We start from the raw sequence: 17,196 nt of genomic DNA, 5'->3' as shown, positions 1-17,196 counted from the left end.
GCAAAGCTGTCGCCTCTTCTAGGAGCCTGCCACTTAGCCTTAAGGTCTTGCACAACTTTGTTTTTGCCCTGCTTGTAACAGTTGCTGTTTTAAAATCTGTTAACCTCTTTAGGATGGGGTTTTGTCTCCTTGTTATTTCTGAGGACTGACCAAATGCAAGCAGACTGTTAAACACGAAGATGTCCACTGCATCTTTTAAAAAAACCCTGAAATGTGAAAATATTCCCTGCTTTTACTTTTGTGCAGAAGGATAGTCAGTAGTTTAAGGACTTTTCCAGAGTCTAGGTATAATTTTGTGGTCTAAGGGGCTATTCAGATATGTAGGTACTGAGAAACCAAGAAAGCATCCCTTTTAGAACTCAGCTGAGTGAATTTTACCAAGCTTGTTTCTGTCTTTGTAAGGTGAGTTGTATATGCTTTCAGGTACCATGTTGATAAGGTGAATCCAATGCTTGGATGCATAAACAAAACTCCTGATTTTTACCCTAGAGCCAAGGAACTAACTCTGTGCATGTGAAGCAATTTTAACCCAAAGTAAATATACATGTGACTTTTACTCTTGATGTCCAAATGATGCTGAAGTAATTCTGAGCCCTGGGCCAACACGTTTGGCAGGAAGAAAACAATACTGATATCCACTGGCCCAAAGAGTCCCAACAGTTAAGAAGCAGGCTTCTCTTTTACAACCTACCCACCAGTGGGAGAAAATGAAAGACAGCAGAAGGCATACTTGTATTTACCAAGGAGGACAACAGGAGAGATGATATTAATTCTCCAAAGACTCTTGAATATGGCCTCCAAATCCACACTAAGTTTCTGTGGATGCTAGCAAGCTCTGGTGTGCTTTTGCTCTAAGCACTTAGAAGTTAATATGGACAGAACCAACAGGCAGCGTATGACAACTCTGGGAGCATATAGATGATAAACCAATGAAACTGGTTTGAAACTGTCACCCTTAAAACAAGTTGTCGAAGGCAAGACGCCCACAAAGCTCCATCAACTGTATGAAGATGTGGCTGTGCTAAAAGGCAGCACCTTCTGCTCTGACCATTTTAAGCTAATATACAAAGAAAATTGGAAATCATGTGCTGCTAGGATGCATGGATTTTGTTATTGTACAATAAAACGGCATTCTGAAGTACGCTTTTAAGAGGAGACTTGGTGACCTTCACCGCACTTTCCTGAACTCACTCTTTGTGACAGGGATTCTAAAGCTTCTCTGTAGTTCTTGCCGGTTCTCGGAACTAAGGTAGGTCTGAGCAAAGAGAAGGAAGCTGTGGCGAGGTCGGGAGGATGACTGAGACCTGGTGCTGTTCCTGGAATTATGAGCTCTTTTCCCTCTCACTGTTCATCTGTTCTGTACCACTCAGCTGTTCTCTGTTGCACAGGAATAAAAGTTTAGTTTAAAAAGTATGTTAGAACAAAGCTTCAGAAATTGCCTGGAATTTCCTTCATTTTCAGCCATCTGGCTTTCATTGCTTACTTCATTCCCCTCCTTCACATACATTTACCAAATCTTTTCAACACACACTGGCCAGGCTATCAAATGTTTATAATTAATAACAGTCATACACGTTTTAGAGATACTGCTCTCTGGTTTCCCTTGGGCTGTTCATGTCACTGCTGCTATAAACCAGGGAGATAGTGAACTTATTTTTAAGATTTAGTTGGTCCCAGCACTGAAAAAGTGAGTCGAGTAAAAACAAAATCTAATCCAATTCTATTTCTTTTAAAGTGGAAGTATTTCTCATCAAGAAATTAAAGGAAAGAAGACAATGTTTTTTTTTCTGAGTGAAGACTCTGACCCAGTTGTAGCGATGACTAAAATCATAATCCAGAAAGGTGTATGGCCTCTGGAAGGCTTGACAGCTGAAAGCGACAGAACAGGGCTTGATCCCAAGTTTGTCTTCTAGCTCTTTAATATTGAGAGTCCTATGGCTATAAAGGATCTTCAGTGCATATCATGAAGTGAAAATCAAGTTACCAAACAATACATATGCAATAAGATCTCATTTATAAATATAGGAGGAAAAGCCCTTACATGGCTGCATATGTTCACGTATGCATATCAGCTGTGGAAGACAGTCTGTGATCCCAGGAATGAAGGGGCCGGAGGTGCAGAGCATGGTGAGCAAAGGCAGCACACGCCTTTCTGTGTTTACAATTTCTTCTGTGCTTGAGTTTAAAGCATGGGCTCTTCATGACTTAGTTACACAGTTAGAGCACTTAGAAAACGTTCTTATTGGGAATGCGAGGCTGACTTGTTTCCCAGTGACGAAATTAACAACTTCTTTTTGGATATTTCTCCCCTGAGCTGGCCTAACTCGCCTGTGAAGGGTTAGCAGGGTGCTGGGACTTCTAAATACAAATTACCAGCCCGGGGGGTAAAGATGCATGAAAACACTTTTCTTCCTCGTAATGCTGCTTTTATCGTTATCAGCTTTGAAGGAAATCTCTCGCGGGTAAACCACAGCGAAAGTTGTGCTAATTTCTGCGGCCAGTTTTAGGGAAGGTTACGGGCGGATTAACGTCTGCCTTCCACACATTACTTTCCACCCTTCCTTACCATCACGCTCTTTCCCAGAGTGCTAACAATTTAGTCCTCTTCCGTTTGCCCCTCTCCTCCACCACAGCTTGCCCTTGCTTTTTTACTTCAGGGCTACGTTGCTGTACACAGCTGATAATTCAAGGGGTGTGAGCCTACATGTTACTTTATATTTGCATTTCAACTTTGTGTCTAGATCCTTCAGTGTAAGGAAAGGAATCCAATAATGGCATTTTCAGCATAATGTGGAAGATGAGCGAGAGGAGATAAAGGGGATGGAGAGGACAGAGAGCACCGAGGTCTTCCAGCTGTCATTAATAACATGGTCTAAACGGCTACTTATAAATATGGCCCAGCCCTTCAGATGCATTTAAATAAATACTTCATAAGCATCTGCAACATGTTAATGCCTAGATGCTGGGAATATGGAAAGGAGGATTAAGACGTAAAGTTGCAAGTGGGGACTGTAAATTTTAGCCTCTTCAGTGGAGAATGCCCTAAACATGTAAGCCTTATACACATGCCTACGCACATATATACACACATGTTGGAGAAAAGTAGAATGACTCCAGCTTGAGGACACACCCTTCTTGTTTGAATCACCAGGTAGAAGAATGTAACTGCTTAAACCTGACGAAAGTCAAACGTGTATTTCTAACACAAGTGCTGCTTTGTGCAGCGTAAGTGAGAAGAAGTCTAACCTTAGAGAGACTGCTCCCAAAGACAGGACGCGTCCTGCAGGGCGCCTGGACGCTCCGTGTGGTCAGATAACTCTGAGCACGTGCCGGGAGAGGGGTCTTCCTCGCTGGTGCTCAGCAGGACTGATAACGGCCTGGGAAGGTGACTCCTCTCAACCAGGGCTGCCTCTCAGAGCCAAGACCCAAGAACGGCAGCATTTTGATGTCTCACGGAAAGCTTTCTTTTTCCCTTTTCTTAAAACACACGGATGTCAGCATACACAAGAGCCCAAAAGACCACATATGGAAATTTGGGTCCATCAGAAGAAACCAAAGTGCCCAGACAACACTGCACCATACGGAACAAGAAATGTGAACTGAAGATCCGAATGACTCCCATCTGGACCCAAGATGCACAGGAAAAACACACCCTACTGTGCCCTGACCAAACACAGTTCCCCTTTGGTGTGTATCTTACACCAAGCAGAGGAGAAAGAGACGTCCCTGATGCTGTCCTACAGAAGCACTGCTCTACACCTCCCATTTTTAAGATGAAAATCTACTCTGGCTCTTGGTTGGATGATGAGGAGAGTGAGTCATAGCAGGCCACGCATTTTGACCCTGTATTGTTCTAATTAGCATCATTCTCCAAGTGCTCAGCAGTGCATGCTGACCCAAGAGATCTTTGGCTATGAGAAGGTTTGCCTGTGAATCTGACTGTCGGCTGCTGCGAAATCAAAGAACCAAAATTCTCTGGAGCAAATGCAATACTGTGAACTCAATATGGTCTTTGTCTATAGGTCAATAAAAAGTGTCACACAATGAACGAAGGTTACCTAATTTAACCTTAGTTATGCTTTGAGGATGGGAAAGAACACCTCACGTTGTATTCACTTTGCTGCTCAAGGAAGGAGTAGATTCCACAAACCCCAGCAGTTTTCAGCCAGTCCCAGGTCCTGGAAGCACTGCCTCACTCATCATAACATTTCCATGTTACTAGAAAGTGGGCATGTGTTAGAAAGACCCTTAGGCCCGTTTTTCAGGTGATAGTAATGAGCAGAACATAAATGAAACAGGTATGAGCATGAAGAATCAGGAGCAGCTGTCTGATGCTCCTGTGTAAAGATTAACAGAAAATCACGGGATATTTGAGAAGGAAATTGTGACCTCCGATGATCTTGTACACAATCAGCCCATTTTGCTGGTGTGGAAATAGAATTGTCAGCTTGCCAAAGGCTACACTGCCAGCTGGTAACAGAGGTGGGATGAGAAGACAGACCTCTCAACCTCCTAGACAAGGGCCTTGCCAGCTGTCCCTGCAGAATGCACTCTGCTTCTTGTATATGAGTTCATCTTCAATAAATGAATGGAAAAGTTTGTGTCCTTTGCCCATGCATTTAGGTTTCAGGCTAAGCTGGAGAGCTGTGAGTTCAGGACCAGGTAGGTCAGGGATAGAAGAGAAAGCTACTTCGGGTTTCATGCACTGGATTCAAACTCTGCTTGCTCTAGCTCTTCCTGACTCTCCTTACTGGCTGCTGTTTTTATGGGTGGGGTGTGACTCCACGCAGTGGCTGATTTCTGATTGCCGTGGAGAATGTGGCACTAGTGGTCTCCTCCACTCCTATGTTTGAAGGAGAAGAGTCCAGGTTCACCATTCAAATCAATATGGGAGCAGCTTTTCTGGCCAGCAGAAGCCTCACTCTGGGACTGTGTCAGCATTTGGTTGAAAAAGGCCTGTTGTCTACCTTCTCGGAGCCCCGGTTGAGGAAATCTAGCTGGCTGAGATGGTTTGACCAGCATACGGCTGTGCATGCCTGACAGCAACACACTGCTTCTCATACGGTACGCCTTGGAGAAAGAGAAGCATCATTCAGAAACTGCATTCCTTTTGTACCTAGTACACAGCCTTAACCAGACACATTCTTCAACCCACCCGCAGATTTGAAAGTCTGGCTTTGGTTCTTTAAGAATCTCCCTTCCAAGCTAGAATCATATATGATTTGCTCAAAAAAGAAGAATCTAAAAGGCAAAAATTGCTTGAGACACCATAAAATTGTGTGGACTGAAGTAGTGATTTAGACCCAAGGTTGGGCAATAATGAGACCCAGGCAGGGTTGAACAATGAAATGCTCTAACTGATTTTACGCATGTAGAGTGATACACATGAACCCTAGAGCATGCTATAATGAATCTGCATGCTGTGTGCATACAGATTTCACAGTGGGTCACTTATACCACCCAGAGGCTTCAGTTCTTTATACCCTGTAATTCCTAGGCCAATTCATTATTATGGTGCAAAGGCTTGGGACGCAGGTTAAAAGGTGGCCGAGATCATGACGCCTGTGGTCAGTTCTTTTTCTTCTAGTGAAAAGCAGCAGAGTAGCACGTGTACATACCAGCTATGCCACATGGCTCACTTCAGTGCATGGAGTCTTCTGGACTGTGTGCATGACCATTGATTGGGCTGGAATTCCAAAGCTCTGGTTTCAATTAAATTTAAGTGAATTTGACTAAAAGTTTGAAATGATGCTAATTGGTTTTCAAAACATTGGGTAAAAATAAGTGTTCCAGTCTTGCCCATGGAAAGAAGCACCCAGTTCTGCCCATGCTCCTGGCAGGCAGGGCAGGCAAAGCATGCCTTACCTTCCTGGGCACGGATCCAAGTTGCATGGCTTCAGACGCTGTGGGGGACGGCGGCTGGTCACGCACAGGCTTGAATCAGCATGCTCCCGAGTCTCTTTGTTCAGACAGCTCACCACAGCCTCCTGGACACCTGTGTACAAATCACGCTGTCAGGCCAGAGTGCAGAGTGGGCCTGTGTGGGGGTGATGAAGTGTAGACAAGGCAGCTGGTGGGAGGTCTCTGTGACTGGTGGGACTCTTGCTCCATGTGAAAGGCGGCAGTTTAAAGCCTAGGACTGCCAATCTTGTCAAGAATCACTCAGTTTAGGAGTGGGGTTTGCTGCTCAGTGGTGGAGAACTTGTTTAGCATGTAGGAGGCTTTGGGCTCAATCCCCAGCACACTGCAGACATACACACGCACAGGCATGCACACACACATACACACACACACACACACACACACACAAAACCATCACTTGGAAAAGCGGCACCTGTGAGTGTGTGGCCTCTGTAGCCATGCCCCTTGAGGAGAGAGATTCCCTCAAAGACAGGCTTCCACCAGTACTGTTGAGATGCTTTTTTAAAATGCGACCAAACAAGCAGGGTGTGGTGGTGCACACCTGTAATTCCAGCACTTGGGAGGCTAAAGCAGGAGGTCTGCAGCAAGTTTAAGGCAAGCCTGGGCTACATCATGAGTTCAAAGCCAGCCTTATATTCATAGCAAGACCCCATCCGCTGTCAACCCCCCAAATGCTACCAAATTATATAGCCCCTGCTGCTGAAATTTAATAATTTAGGGTAGAAGGAACACAAAGTGAACTGCAGCAAAAATAATTACAACAGCACAAGCACAAAACACAGAGCCCCAAGATGTTCTTCCACTATGTTTCACTATATTTTAATCAGCAGGACTTTGTTGTATTAGGAAAACAGGCCCAGCCAGGTTTTAATATCAGCATTCTACACACGGCCGAGCTCCTGAGCTTTGCACCCGGTCCTCTGATGTCAGCTACTTCCCTTCTGACTGTGGCTCACTTCTCTGGTGACGTAGAGCAGCTTTGGAAGGTGGAGGGAAGAGAATAAGATGCATAATAACTATAACCACGCACAATCTTCCACTGGCTCTGTGAAACAGGTCATTCAACAGTTACTTCACAGTAACTGCAGGGTTGTTTGGCAGATTTTTTGAGGTGATTTGCAGGACCCTTTGTGGAGACTTCATGGAGTAGGGAAACACTGAAATGGGCCGTCCATTCACCAGCCCTTTCACTCTGTTGTCTACAGTCATAATAATAAGAGCTAACCCCTACAGTGTGTCTATTACTAGGCGCGTGCCATGCCTCAGACTCAGCATACATCACTTAGTTTCTTCAACAGCTCCATAGGACAAGCGCCATGTTTAGCCTTACTTTACAGAAATGGAAACTGAGGCTCACAAAGGAGAAAAGACCTCCCTCAGGTCATACAGTTGCTAACTGTGAAGTGGAGGGTGGCTGTGCCATTAGCACTGACCAATAGCATTACCATTTAAAAATGCTAAGAGGCTGTCATTTTGCTTCCCTGGAGATCTTCAGAAATAACCTAGATGTTCGTCTGGAATCATCTTTTACAGAGTTCAGTTTAAGGGAAGAGGCATGACAAGACATTCTTGCTAATTTTCTTTTAGCCATACACATGTACATAAAGATACCTATATCTAAAGATATATATCTATAGTTAGATATCTGTATATAGTTTTTGCAGAGTCTCTGACTATCCATGCAACTATATATAAATACAGACATTCTCTTGTTCTTATGTCTTGCATTGCTTCATCAAATAACTAACAGCATACAACTGACCCATCACTTGTCAGCCTGATGCTGTCCTCCTACTTACCCTGTCCCACTCCACAGGACAGGACTTCCTAAACTGATGCTACACTGACCTAGGTTACTCAGCAAGATCAAGATTTAAAAAGTGACTTTCCACAGTGAGAAAATCCAAATCAATATACCTTTTCCCCTTTTATGTTTGAGAAATCAATTTTCGTTCTTAATAAATCACAGCATTTACCCTGTGGCCACGATGATATCCTTTAAATATTCTTTTTCCTAGTTTTGCTATTTATAGCTCCAAAATTGAATTTATATTTGTGATGACCAGTTAAGCATATGTAGCAGTTAGGGTGCAGTTTCGATTTGATTACTCCCCAAGGATTAATGGAGCACACTTCTGGGTGAGTGGCCACCAGCTCAGTGCCCACTATGTGGTCACTTCCCCCTGTTGCTCTGGCACTCTTCTTCTCCTCTGCTTCCTGACCATCACAAACTAAGCAGCTTTACTCGGCCACACCCTTCCACCACGATGTCTCTGCTGTGGAGCCAACCAATCATGGGCTGAAACCACAAGCAAATAGAGCCTCTTGTCCTTTAAATCATGGATGTTGGGTATTGTGTCCAAGCAATGAGAAAGCTGACAAATACAGAAAATTGGTATCAGAGAACTGGGGTTGTTACTTTCATTATACCTGGCAGCGTGGTTACACTCTGGAAAAAATTTTATCTCCATTTCTTCCATATCCTGAGACTATGCAGAAGACTGAGATTAAGGATGGTGAAATTATTCATCTGGTGGGAAAAATCTCAGGACAACCTCAGGCAGTGCCCTGTGCCTCAGGCTGTGGCGTGGGGACTGCTGCTGATTTTAGGCAGATTGATGGTGACAGTGGGGAAAAGGAACAGAAAGTTATTAAAAACTTAAATTGTGGCACAAAATGAACCACACGTAAAGTTGAAGCCAAAAGAGATGTCAATTACTTCTGTACAGGGAGAAGAAGAAAGATGCTGCAAATGTATTTCAGGAGTTAGTAAGAGCCCAACATTGCAGGCTCAGGGTACAAAAGTGTCAACCTTCATTTTTCAAAGACAATCCCTGGGAACTTTGCTTGATAAGAGACTCCTAGGGAATTGGTTTCTCAGGAATCATTTCACTGTGCTCAGCTATCCAAGCACTCAGAGGCTGGACAAGCCATGGTCTGAGTAGCCCTGGCTACTGCTTCTACTGAACTAGTTCTTGGCGTCATACACATGATTCCGGTTTTACTAGCATGCAGAATGCAAGAGTTATAGGGACAGGCAAGCTTCCACCCAGATTTCAAAGGAAATCCTGAGAGGCCAGGCAAGGAGTCTCTGAGAAGGCAGTGCAAGACGCTGGAGGAATGAAATCAAAGGTGCAGTGGAGACCTCAGGGAGTCAGAGATGCCAGCAACATGGAACAGCTGCCGAGGAAAGCAGGCCATGAAAGGAGCCAGTCCAAGAGAGAGGCTGTGTGTGCTGCACTAGGCAAGGCCGTAGGAGTGGTGCTGCCAAGTCCTTTAGAACTCACTTTTTACCTCCGAGTGTCCAGGATACCATGGGTGGAGCTACAGGACTGGTGGCTGCCTTGCTGGGTTTCAGTCTTGCTCTGGCTCAATTCTTTTCTATCCTTCCATCTCTCCCTTTTGGAATGGCAGTGTTTAACCTGTGCCGTTGTATCTTGGGATTATGTAACTTGATTTTGACTTTTACAGAGCTTCACCGTTTAGAGTTTGCCTTCAGTTTTAGAAAATACTTGAACTTTCACATAATTCTAGAACTTTTAAGACTTTATTAGAGTGGAGTATAGCCTTTCTGATTGTAAGTAGAATAATTATAATATGGTAGATAAAGTTATGAACTTGCTATTGTCTTTATTTGGAGATTAAGTATGGTTTTGGAGGGTGTTTGACAGCAAGTTGAAGAGGGGTGAGACCTGAGGGTGGTGGCACGCAACTTTATCTCCGTACTTGTGAGGCTGAGGTAGGAAGATCAACACAAGTTTGAGTTCAAGACAATCTTGGGTTACACAGTAAATTCAAGGCCACCTTGAACTACATAATGAGACCCTATTTCAAAAAAACCCCAAACAAACAAAAACAAAAAGGAGGAGGAGGAAGAGAAGTAGCAGCAGTGGTGGTGATGGTGTTGGTGGAAATGATGATGGTGGTGGTGGTGATGGTGGTGATGGTGCTGATGTTGTTGGTGCTGGTGATGGTGATGGTGGTGGTGGTGATGGTGGTGGTAGTGGTGGTGATAGTGATGGCGGTGGTGTTGGTGGTGTTGGTGTTGGTGTTGGTGGTGGTAGTAATATGAGAAGTTGTTGAGATGTAGCAGTTAAAGTTTCAACCAGATTGGCTCTGGATTATTCTCTGGGGATTGGTGATGTACACTCCTAGATAAGTCTGGGTGGGTCATGGGAAGATGGTCTTGGGGGTGCCTGCCTTGTCCCTCACCCGTTCTTCTGTAACTCTCTTCCCTTGTCACTCTTCCTGGATGCTGTGAACTAAGCAACTGATGCTTTGTTCCTCTGTATCCTTCTGCCATGGTACATTTGCCTTGGAACCAGCTGATCATGGACTGCGACCACCAGCAAAACTCTCCTCCCTTAAATTGTACATTTTGGACATTGTGTCTCAGTGATGAAAAAGCTGACCAATATAGGGTGGGATGTTTGAGATTTACAGTATACATTTACGTTACTCCATTATATTCTACAGTCTTGATTGTGGAATCATCTTTTTGTTATGGCTAAATATTCCATTTAAAGTTCATGGTATGATGATACAGGAAAACAATTTCCATGAAGTTGCTGATATCATTACTGATTTCCCCACTGGAATTCTTAGAGGCATGATGACAAGCCACTGGATGTACAGAATCTGGAGCTATGATTACGTTAGACATTATGTTTTCTATTTACTTGCTTACTTGGTAGTATTAAATGTTTCTAAATGTTGCCTTAGAATAAGATATATTTTGATTATATTCGGTTGTTAAAAACCTTGCAAAACTGCATTGATGATCTGAGGGTAGGAAGTGACTTCAGGACTCGTCACATGCCTTAGTTGGAAGTACTTGCTTCAGGTTGGACATAGTGGCACATACCTGTAATCCCAGTACTTGGGAGGCTGAAGCAGTAGGATCTTGGAGAGTTTAAGGCCAGTCTGGACTACATAGTAAGACCCTGTCTCAAACCCTACCCCTCCAAAAAAAGTGCTTGATCCGGGTGTGTGAGTACACGTTGTGAGAAATGTGACCTGTTTCCACTTGGCTCTTTTAAGACTTCAAGAGAAGCGGGTGGTAAGAACTAAGTTTCTAAAAGAGCATCGGTGATCTCTCTTAGATATCTAACATACAAATTTACATTACCACAAACCACTAATCACAGCTAAAGATAAAAATCACGGAGGGGTGGTTAAGGGCTGAGATTAAGAAGCTTTCCAGAGTTACTAAATCATAATCTGAGGTATAAAACCACGCACAGGCCTCTGCAACGCTTTGTGGTCGTACCTGTGTGTGCTTCCTCAGCTTTCCTAAGTGCGGTCTGGCTGGTATGAGGCATCCAAGACAGAAGTTCTGCAGTAATTGAGGAGTACCTGGGGCCTGTCCTATGGTCAACACACTCCAAATTTCTACAGGATGATGGAAGCGGATGGAGGGCAGAGCACTCTATACCAGCACGGCTGAGGCAGAATGGAGGTGGGAGTGAGTGTGGGAGGAAAGGGGCTGGAGGGAAGGGGCTGCCTTGGAGGGAGGGATCTGGGAAGAACTGTCAGGATGCACTTTGGGGTCAGGATAGCTGGTGCAGGGAGGGGAGGTGGGAGGCGAGGAGGTGAGGAGTCTGTGCCCCAAGTTTGTGCTGTTTCCAGAAGGGCTAAAATATGGCCCAAAACCATCCCTTCAAACTGACAGGGAGCACATGTTTAAGAAGACACTGTTAGGATCTAGTTTTACCTTTCTTGACAGGAGCACAATGGGAGAAGACTCCGAAAGAAAAAGGAGCAAGAGATGCTCAGCCAGATTTTCATGTGGGTTTTAACATCTAGGAGTCAGGTTTAAAGCACTTCAGGTTTACAACTGGTCTCCTTTATCATACCTCCTGGATTATACCATCGATTCATATGTGAGAAATTACCATATAACAAGGCGGTGAGAGCAGGACACAGGACACAGATCTGAGCAGTTAGGTTCACTTTCAATCTCCAGAAAATAGGATTTTCTGTGTTTATATCTCCCAGAGAAGCATAATTGTTACATGATATTTGATGACAGTTTGGGGAAAGGCAGCCACTGACTGCAGGCTAACTTACTAACGAGTTCCTTCTGGCTGTTGCCCGTGCCGGGTGAAAGGTTCCTTTTGTGTCTATCATATTTCACCTCTTGAGATTACAGAAACAATAAAATTAGCTTGACTGGCTCTACGACCTCAGAATGATTTAAAGTCCGCTTGTTAATCTTGCACATATTTGGTTGGTTTCAGCAAAAATGATTAAAAATATATATAATCTTGTGGGTTATATTTTGGTGAAAGATCAAAGCTGATAATACAATAAAATGTTACTGCCAAACAATGACTTGAAAATATGCAAGCCCCATATATTGAAATAATTTGGTAGTGCATATGGGCATCATATGGGCTATATAACCAAAGCACATTCCCACCACTTTAGAATTTTCAGCTCTAACATTTTAGGTGTAAATATATTACCTTGGCATAGTGACATAACTGTAGGTAAGTATGATCAATTGATGACAGTAAAACACCTAAGAAGTTTTAGTAACTCTACCCTCCCTAGACATAAAGGATAAATGATGTATGTACGGCCTTATACAGAGACAGTTCCTACAGGTAGAGATCAATTGTCTGTCAAAGGTGTTCGGATATTTATATATTGTTCCTGCATCTGTTGTTTTCCACCTGCTCGTAAAGTTCCAGGCTTGACTTGTAACCAAGAGCCTAACTGAGGGGCCATAAGTAATGTTTTCAAAGCTCATTTGTTTTTGACTGGAAGTAACAATCTTTCGATTCAGGTGATCATGGGAACGGGCTAGAAACACAACCATCTGAACTCGGAGGCATTTGTCACGGTGGGAAGAAGCTGCAGCCTTTCCCCCGCACTCTCAGCTCCTGCCCAAGCTCAGCAGTCACTAAAGCTCATTTGCCCCTTCTTCCCTATTAGGCAAGAAAGGAAGAGAAGGTGTCTTCAAAGCAAGTGAAGAGAACCGTACCAGTACGGTTTCACTAGCTGAGTTCCAGGAAGCTGTCTTCCAGAACTCCTGGGAAGAATTTCGGTTTTAAATCACCAGGGCTCTCCATGAAAGCCCTTCACAGTTCTGGGGCTTGGAACTGGAAAATGTGGAGACAAACAAGAACCTCAAGGTCAGGACTACGAGATGCTCACCAAGACCTGCTGACCCTTTGCCAGCCCTTGTCTCATGGCTCCCTCCTTTTGGACAGCATGAGAACACCGCGGCTCATTTACTCTTACATTTTCAAAGGTGATGGAAGACGCCAGTTAAAAACCTCCGTAACTGTCACGGTTTAGGAAACAATTGTGGGAAATGACTTTTCACCAGTGAGGTATGAAGTTATCTGGGTGTGGAGCATCAACAAACCTACAGTGGTCACTGCGGACTGGGGAGGGCCATTTGGCAGACGATCAGTCAGTGCTTCCTTACCTAGCGAGCCCCTCGGGAGAAGGCGTGGGAGAGAGCGGCAACAAATCCACATGTACTTCCCACAGTGGTAAGAAAGTCCACACTCTTGAATTAATTTATTTCTTGCTATCATCCCTTTTATAACACCTGAAATAGAGGATCACTGAGGGGATATGCTCGTTAGCTTGCTTTAATCTTTCTAAACTGTCTAGTACTTCAGAACAGCATGTTGGACCCCATGTACACATACACATTTACTAGCTGCCAAACAGGTCACTTTTAAAGTCACTGAAGGTACTTTTGTATCAACATGGAATCTACCTAAGACCGGGCGAACATACATGGAAACATTTGACCTTAGCTAAGTAATATTAATAATGAGAAGGCGTCGGGAACTGTCTGTGTGCTTACAGAAATGTGGCATGATAAAAAGACCATCGAAGGGAGCAGAGCCTGCGCATCCTGACCTCTGCCCCTCCCTCACTGCGAGACCTTGAACGAGCCACTCTGCTCTTGGTTTCCTCATTGTAAAATGGAGTGGAGTGTGACTTTGATCATTAAAGCCTCTCCCAGCTCCAGCTACTGTATACACTGCGCTGATTTCTCCTTTGTTTGGAAAACCAGCTGCGTAGACTGGAGGGGCTCCAGCCTGCTCTCAGAAATAGCAGAACGTTCTGCACCTTGGGTCATGGCTCACACTGCACGCAGAGGCAAGGGTTTCGATAAACATCCAGAGCGACAATCAGAGCTCCCAGCGAAAGCACAGGCATTAGTTGTGTTGGCCGCTCACTACCGACAGGCCTAGAGCCACTGAGGCCGAAGGACAAATGCAAGTGTGTTTCATCCACGGTGCCTCTCTTCCCACCCCTGCTCATCATTCTTGGAAAGGGGCAATCACATGACAGCCTCGTGCAGGGAGAGGAGACAGAAAAAGGACAGAAGACGGCCGGGGCCAGAGCCGGGCGCCCTGCTTACCTCCTCCACATGACTGGGAGCACTTGGTGAACCCCTCATATGCCCAGTCATACAGCACATCGAGCTCCTGCAGGCCTCCCGAGAGCCTGTCTGCGCCGTCCGTGTTGAATTCCGGAATCTCTCCGTTGCACGGTCCTGCATAGCAGGCACGCTGGGATGCCGGCTTGGGCCCTTCACACTCCTCCACAGGCAGGTCAGCCACGGACTGGGAGAAAGACAGGAGCACCTGGCACCTGACTATTCGCACCTGGATCCCCACACCACACGTCACCGTGCAGGCCGACCAGGCCTCTGGGATGAACCTGCAGTCAGCAAGCAAACAAGAGGACAGGATGAGAAGCCCCAGGCGGGAGAACACGGGGGTTGTGGCGGGCCGCATGGCACCTGCCTCACTTCCCAGAGCCGTCCCAGGGTGTGTGCAGGGCTCCTCTGCCCGGTCCTGGTGACGGGAGCTTCAGTTTAGTTCGGCAGCTCACTGGCCCCTGATTCTCGATTCTGATCTGTGAGTGTCACATGAACTCCCAGCTGCGAACATTCCAGCCACAGGCCACCTGCTCCTTCTCGCCCTGTTCCCACATGGTTGCTCTTTGGAGCAGGGAGTTGGTGGTTCTCAGTCTAAATCCCGGCACTTGTGTCTCTTACAGGATGCTGGGTATTCTTACAGCAGCCTAATACTGACATAAAAACTAAAACAAAATCAGCCCTGGAAGATATTTCAGGAAGTTTTCCTTTTAGGCCAGCTCTCACATTCTGTAACTCTCTACTCTTCTGCCCAGTGTGCTCCCCAAGATTGATTTATATGTATAAGGAGGACTTTTTTTTGTAAGTTTCCAAGAAGGGCACAATCTCGTTCCTCACACATTCTTTGAATTAGTCTGAACTCCAGTTCTTTTATATTGGAGAGAAAAGCCATGCTGCAAATTTAAACCCACAGGAGTGTCACGATAAATGAGGGCATTTGTACCCACACCAATCGGTCCACTTTCCTCTTCCTCCCACCCCCTGAGAGAAGCTACACTAGAAACAACTTGTTTTTCCTTGGAGTTTCTCTAGAATGTAGGAAAATATCCAAGTTTAAAACAAAGCTTTTTCTTCCTATTAGTCAACAATGGCCCTAACTGCAATGACCTTGTGAGGGACCTAGGGAGAAAAGCCCCAAGGGAACCACTAAGATCTTCAAACAGTATAATAATTTGGAGAAAAAACTTTGGGATAAAACTTTATTTTTCCATGTTCCTATTGCTTTCTCGCAGGGAGTTTTGCTGTGGGGGCAAGTAAACCTGACCTTTTAACCCTGACTTCCGCAGAACAGGAGCGAGTGATGAGGGCTACAGTCCTGAATCCTAGCAAGTGCAAACGGCTCCTGTCTAGTTCAGGGAAACAGAGATTCTAACAGCAAACGAATCCAACTTTTCACACTGGAAAGAATACTACAAGGATGTTTGCTGGGCCTGAGCCTGGGCTACACGGACAGCAGAGGGGGCCTGGCAGGAAAGACAGCTTTCTACAGAGCACACACGGCTGAGGCCCCGCAAGCACCCCCTCGAAAAGGCCCTGACCCTGGCTACCTCTGAAGAGCAAGCCCAAAAGGAGTCCCAAGAAAGTTTCACCACAATTTTGCCAGTGTTCGCTCCCTCTTGTTTTTGACTTCTTTATCTTTTGGCATACAGGCAATGTGGGGGAAATAATATCCTAAAAAGACTGAAGTCTGCTCTCTTTAACTGAGCACTTTGGAAGTAGAAAACCAAAACCTACAATCAAATGATTTTAACTCTTTCATTGCACATTCCTGTACAGCTGCCCAGGTCCTGGAACAAGAATCACGAGCAAAACACAGCACTGGATTTTACAACACAGGTGTAAACGTAAAAGAAAATGCATGTTCGGCTATTTTGTATATCAGGAAGACATGAAAGAAAATGATTAGGCTGCAAGCTTTGACGATAGTGTAATGAATAATGCGTCTTTAATAATGTAGGAACTAAATTAGTTTTTCAATAAAAAGGATGGCAAGATCTCCAAAAGAACTGCATCCTGTTCGGTTTTCCCAAGTGGTAAGGATTACTGTCCAATCGCTTGTAACAGACCTCTTTGTAATCAGCACCACAAAATGGAACCCTACGAGTTAGATTTCTTTCCTTTAGAACCAAATGGCTTCTCCAAACTTCCAGGGGCCAAGGCCATAAATAGTTACTCTCACCTCGCTTCAGCCCAGATGAATGGACTGAAAATGCAGGCTCTGGCACCAGGAGGTCCAGTCCAGCTTCATTCTCTTAGGCAAAGAGGGAGAGGTGTGGGTCCTGGAGGGGACGGCAGCCTGAGCATGTCTGTTATTTTGGTGTGTTTCCACTGCTCTTTGCTACAGCAAACCCTGATGCACTTGTCTGTGGAAATGGTGACTTGAGGTAAATGACCCTTCTACCTCCTTGGGGTTAGCTTTGAATAAATCCTCTTTCCTTCTACAGAAATGAATGGCCTCTTTTGGTTTCATCAGTGGTGAGCAAATGGACCTGCAAGTAGGAAACTATTACACAATAGAACAAGGGTCAATAAAGTTTTTAGTAAAAGGCCAAATAGAAAATATTTTAGGTTGTGCGGGCCATGCAGTCTCATTGCAACTACATGTTGTGCCTTCTTGGATGATATAAGTAAGCAGATGCATAGGGCTGTGTGCCAATAAAGCTTTAGTTACAGAAACAGGGGCGGAGGTGCTGGGATGGTGATGGAAGAGTCTAGTTTGGCCCGTGGGCCGTAGCTTTCAGTCTCTGCTGTAGAACATTTAGAAAAGATTCCAAACACATCTGGATTCATAGATACTCCCTCAGACTTATCTCTTTCCACATGTATAAACTTATAGAACAAATCGCCAAAGTTATTTATGG

The 17,196-nt window shown here is 44.8% G+C and overlaps 1 protein-coding gene across 2 annotated transcripts in view; it reads right to left on the bottom strand.

Moving 5' to 3' along the window:
• Adamtsl1 (ADAMTS-like 1) overlaps window positions 1-17,196 on the bottom strand; it is a 462,751-nt gene that overhangs the window by 166,564 nt on the left and 278,991 nt on the right. For both annotated transcript variants that reach the window (XM_005388722.1, XM_005388721.2), the window contains exons 14-15: window positions 14,315-14,616; window positions 5,866-5,995 (exon numbers count right to left, since the gene is read on the bottom strand). In XM_005388722.1, the coding sequence (XP_005388779.1) occupies window positions 5,866-5,995; window positions 14,315-14,616 (432 nt within the window). The remainder of the gene's footprint in view (window positions 1-5,865; window positions 5,996-14,314; window positions 14,617-17,196) is intronic.

Source organism: Chinchilla lanigera, unplaced genomic scaffold, assembly GCF_000276665.1.
Source record: "Chinchilla lanigera isolate Chin_1 unplaced genomic scaffold, ChiLan1.0 scaffold00033, whole genome shotgun sequence".
Taxonomy (NCBI): Eukaryota; Metazoa; Chordata; class Mammalia; order Rodentia; family Chinchillidae; genus Chinchilla; species Chinchilla lanigera.
The sequence above is the reverse complement of the archived record's forward strand: the minus strand, read 5'-3'. Positions and strand labels throughout refer to the sequence as shown.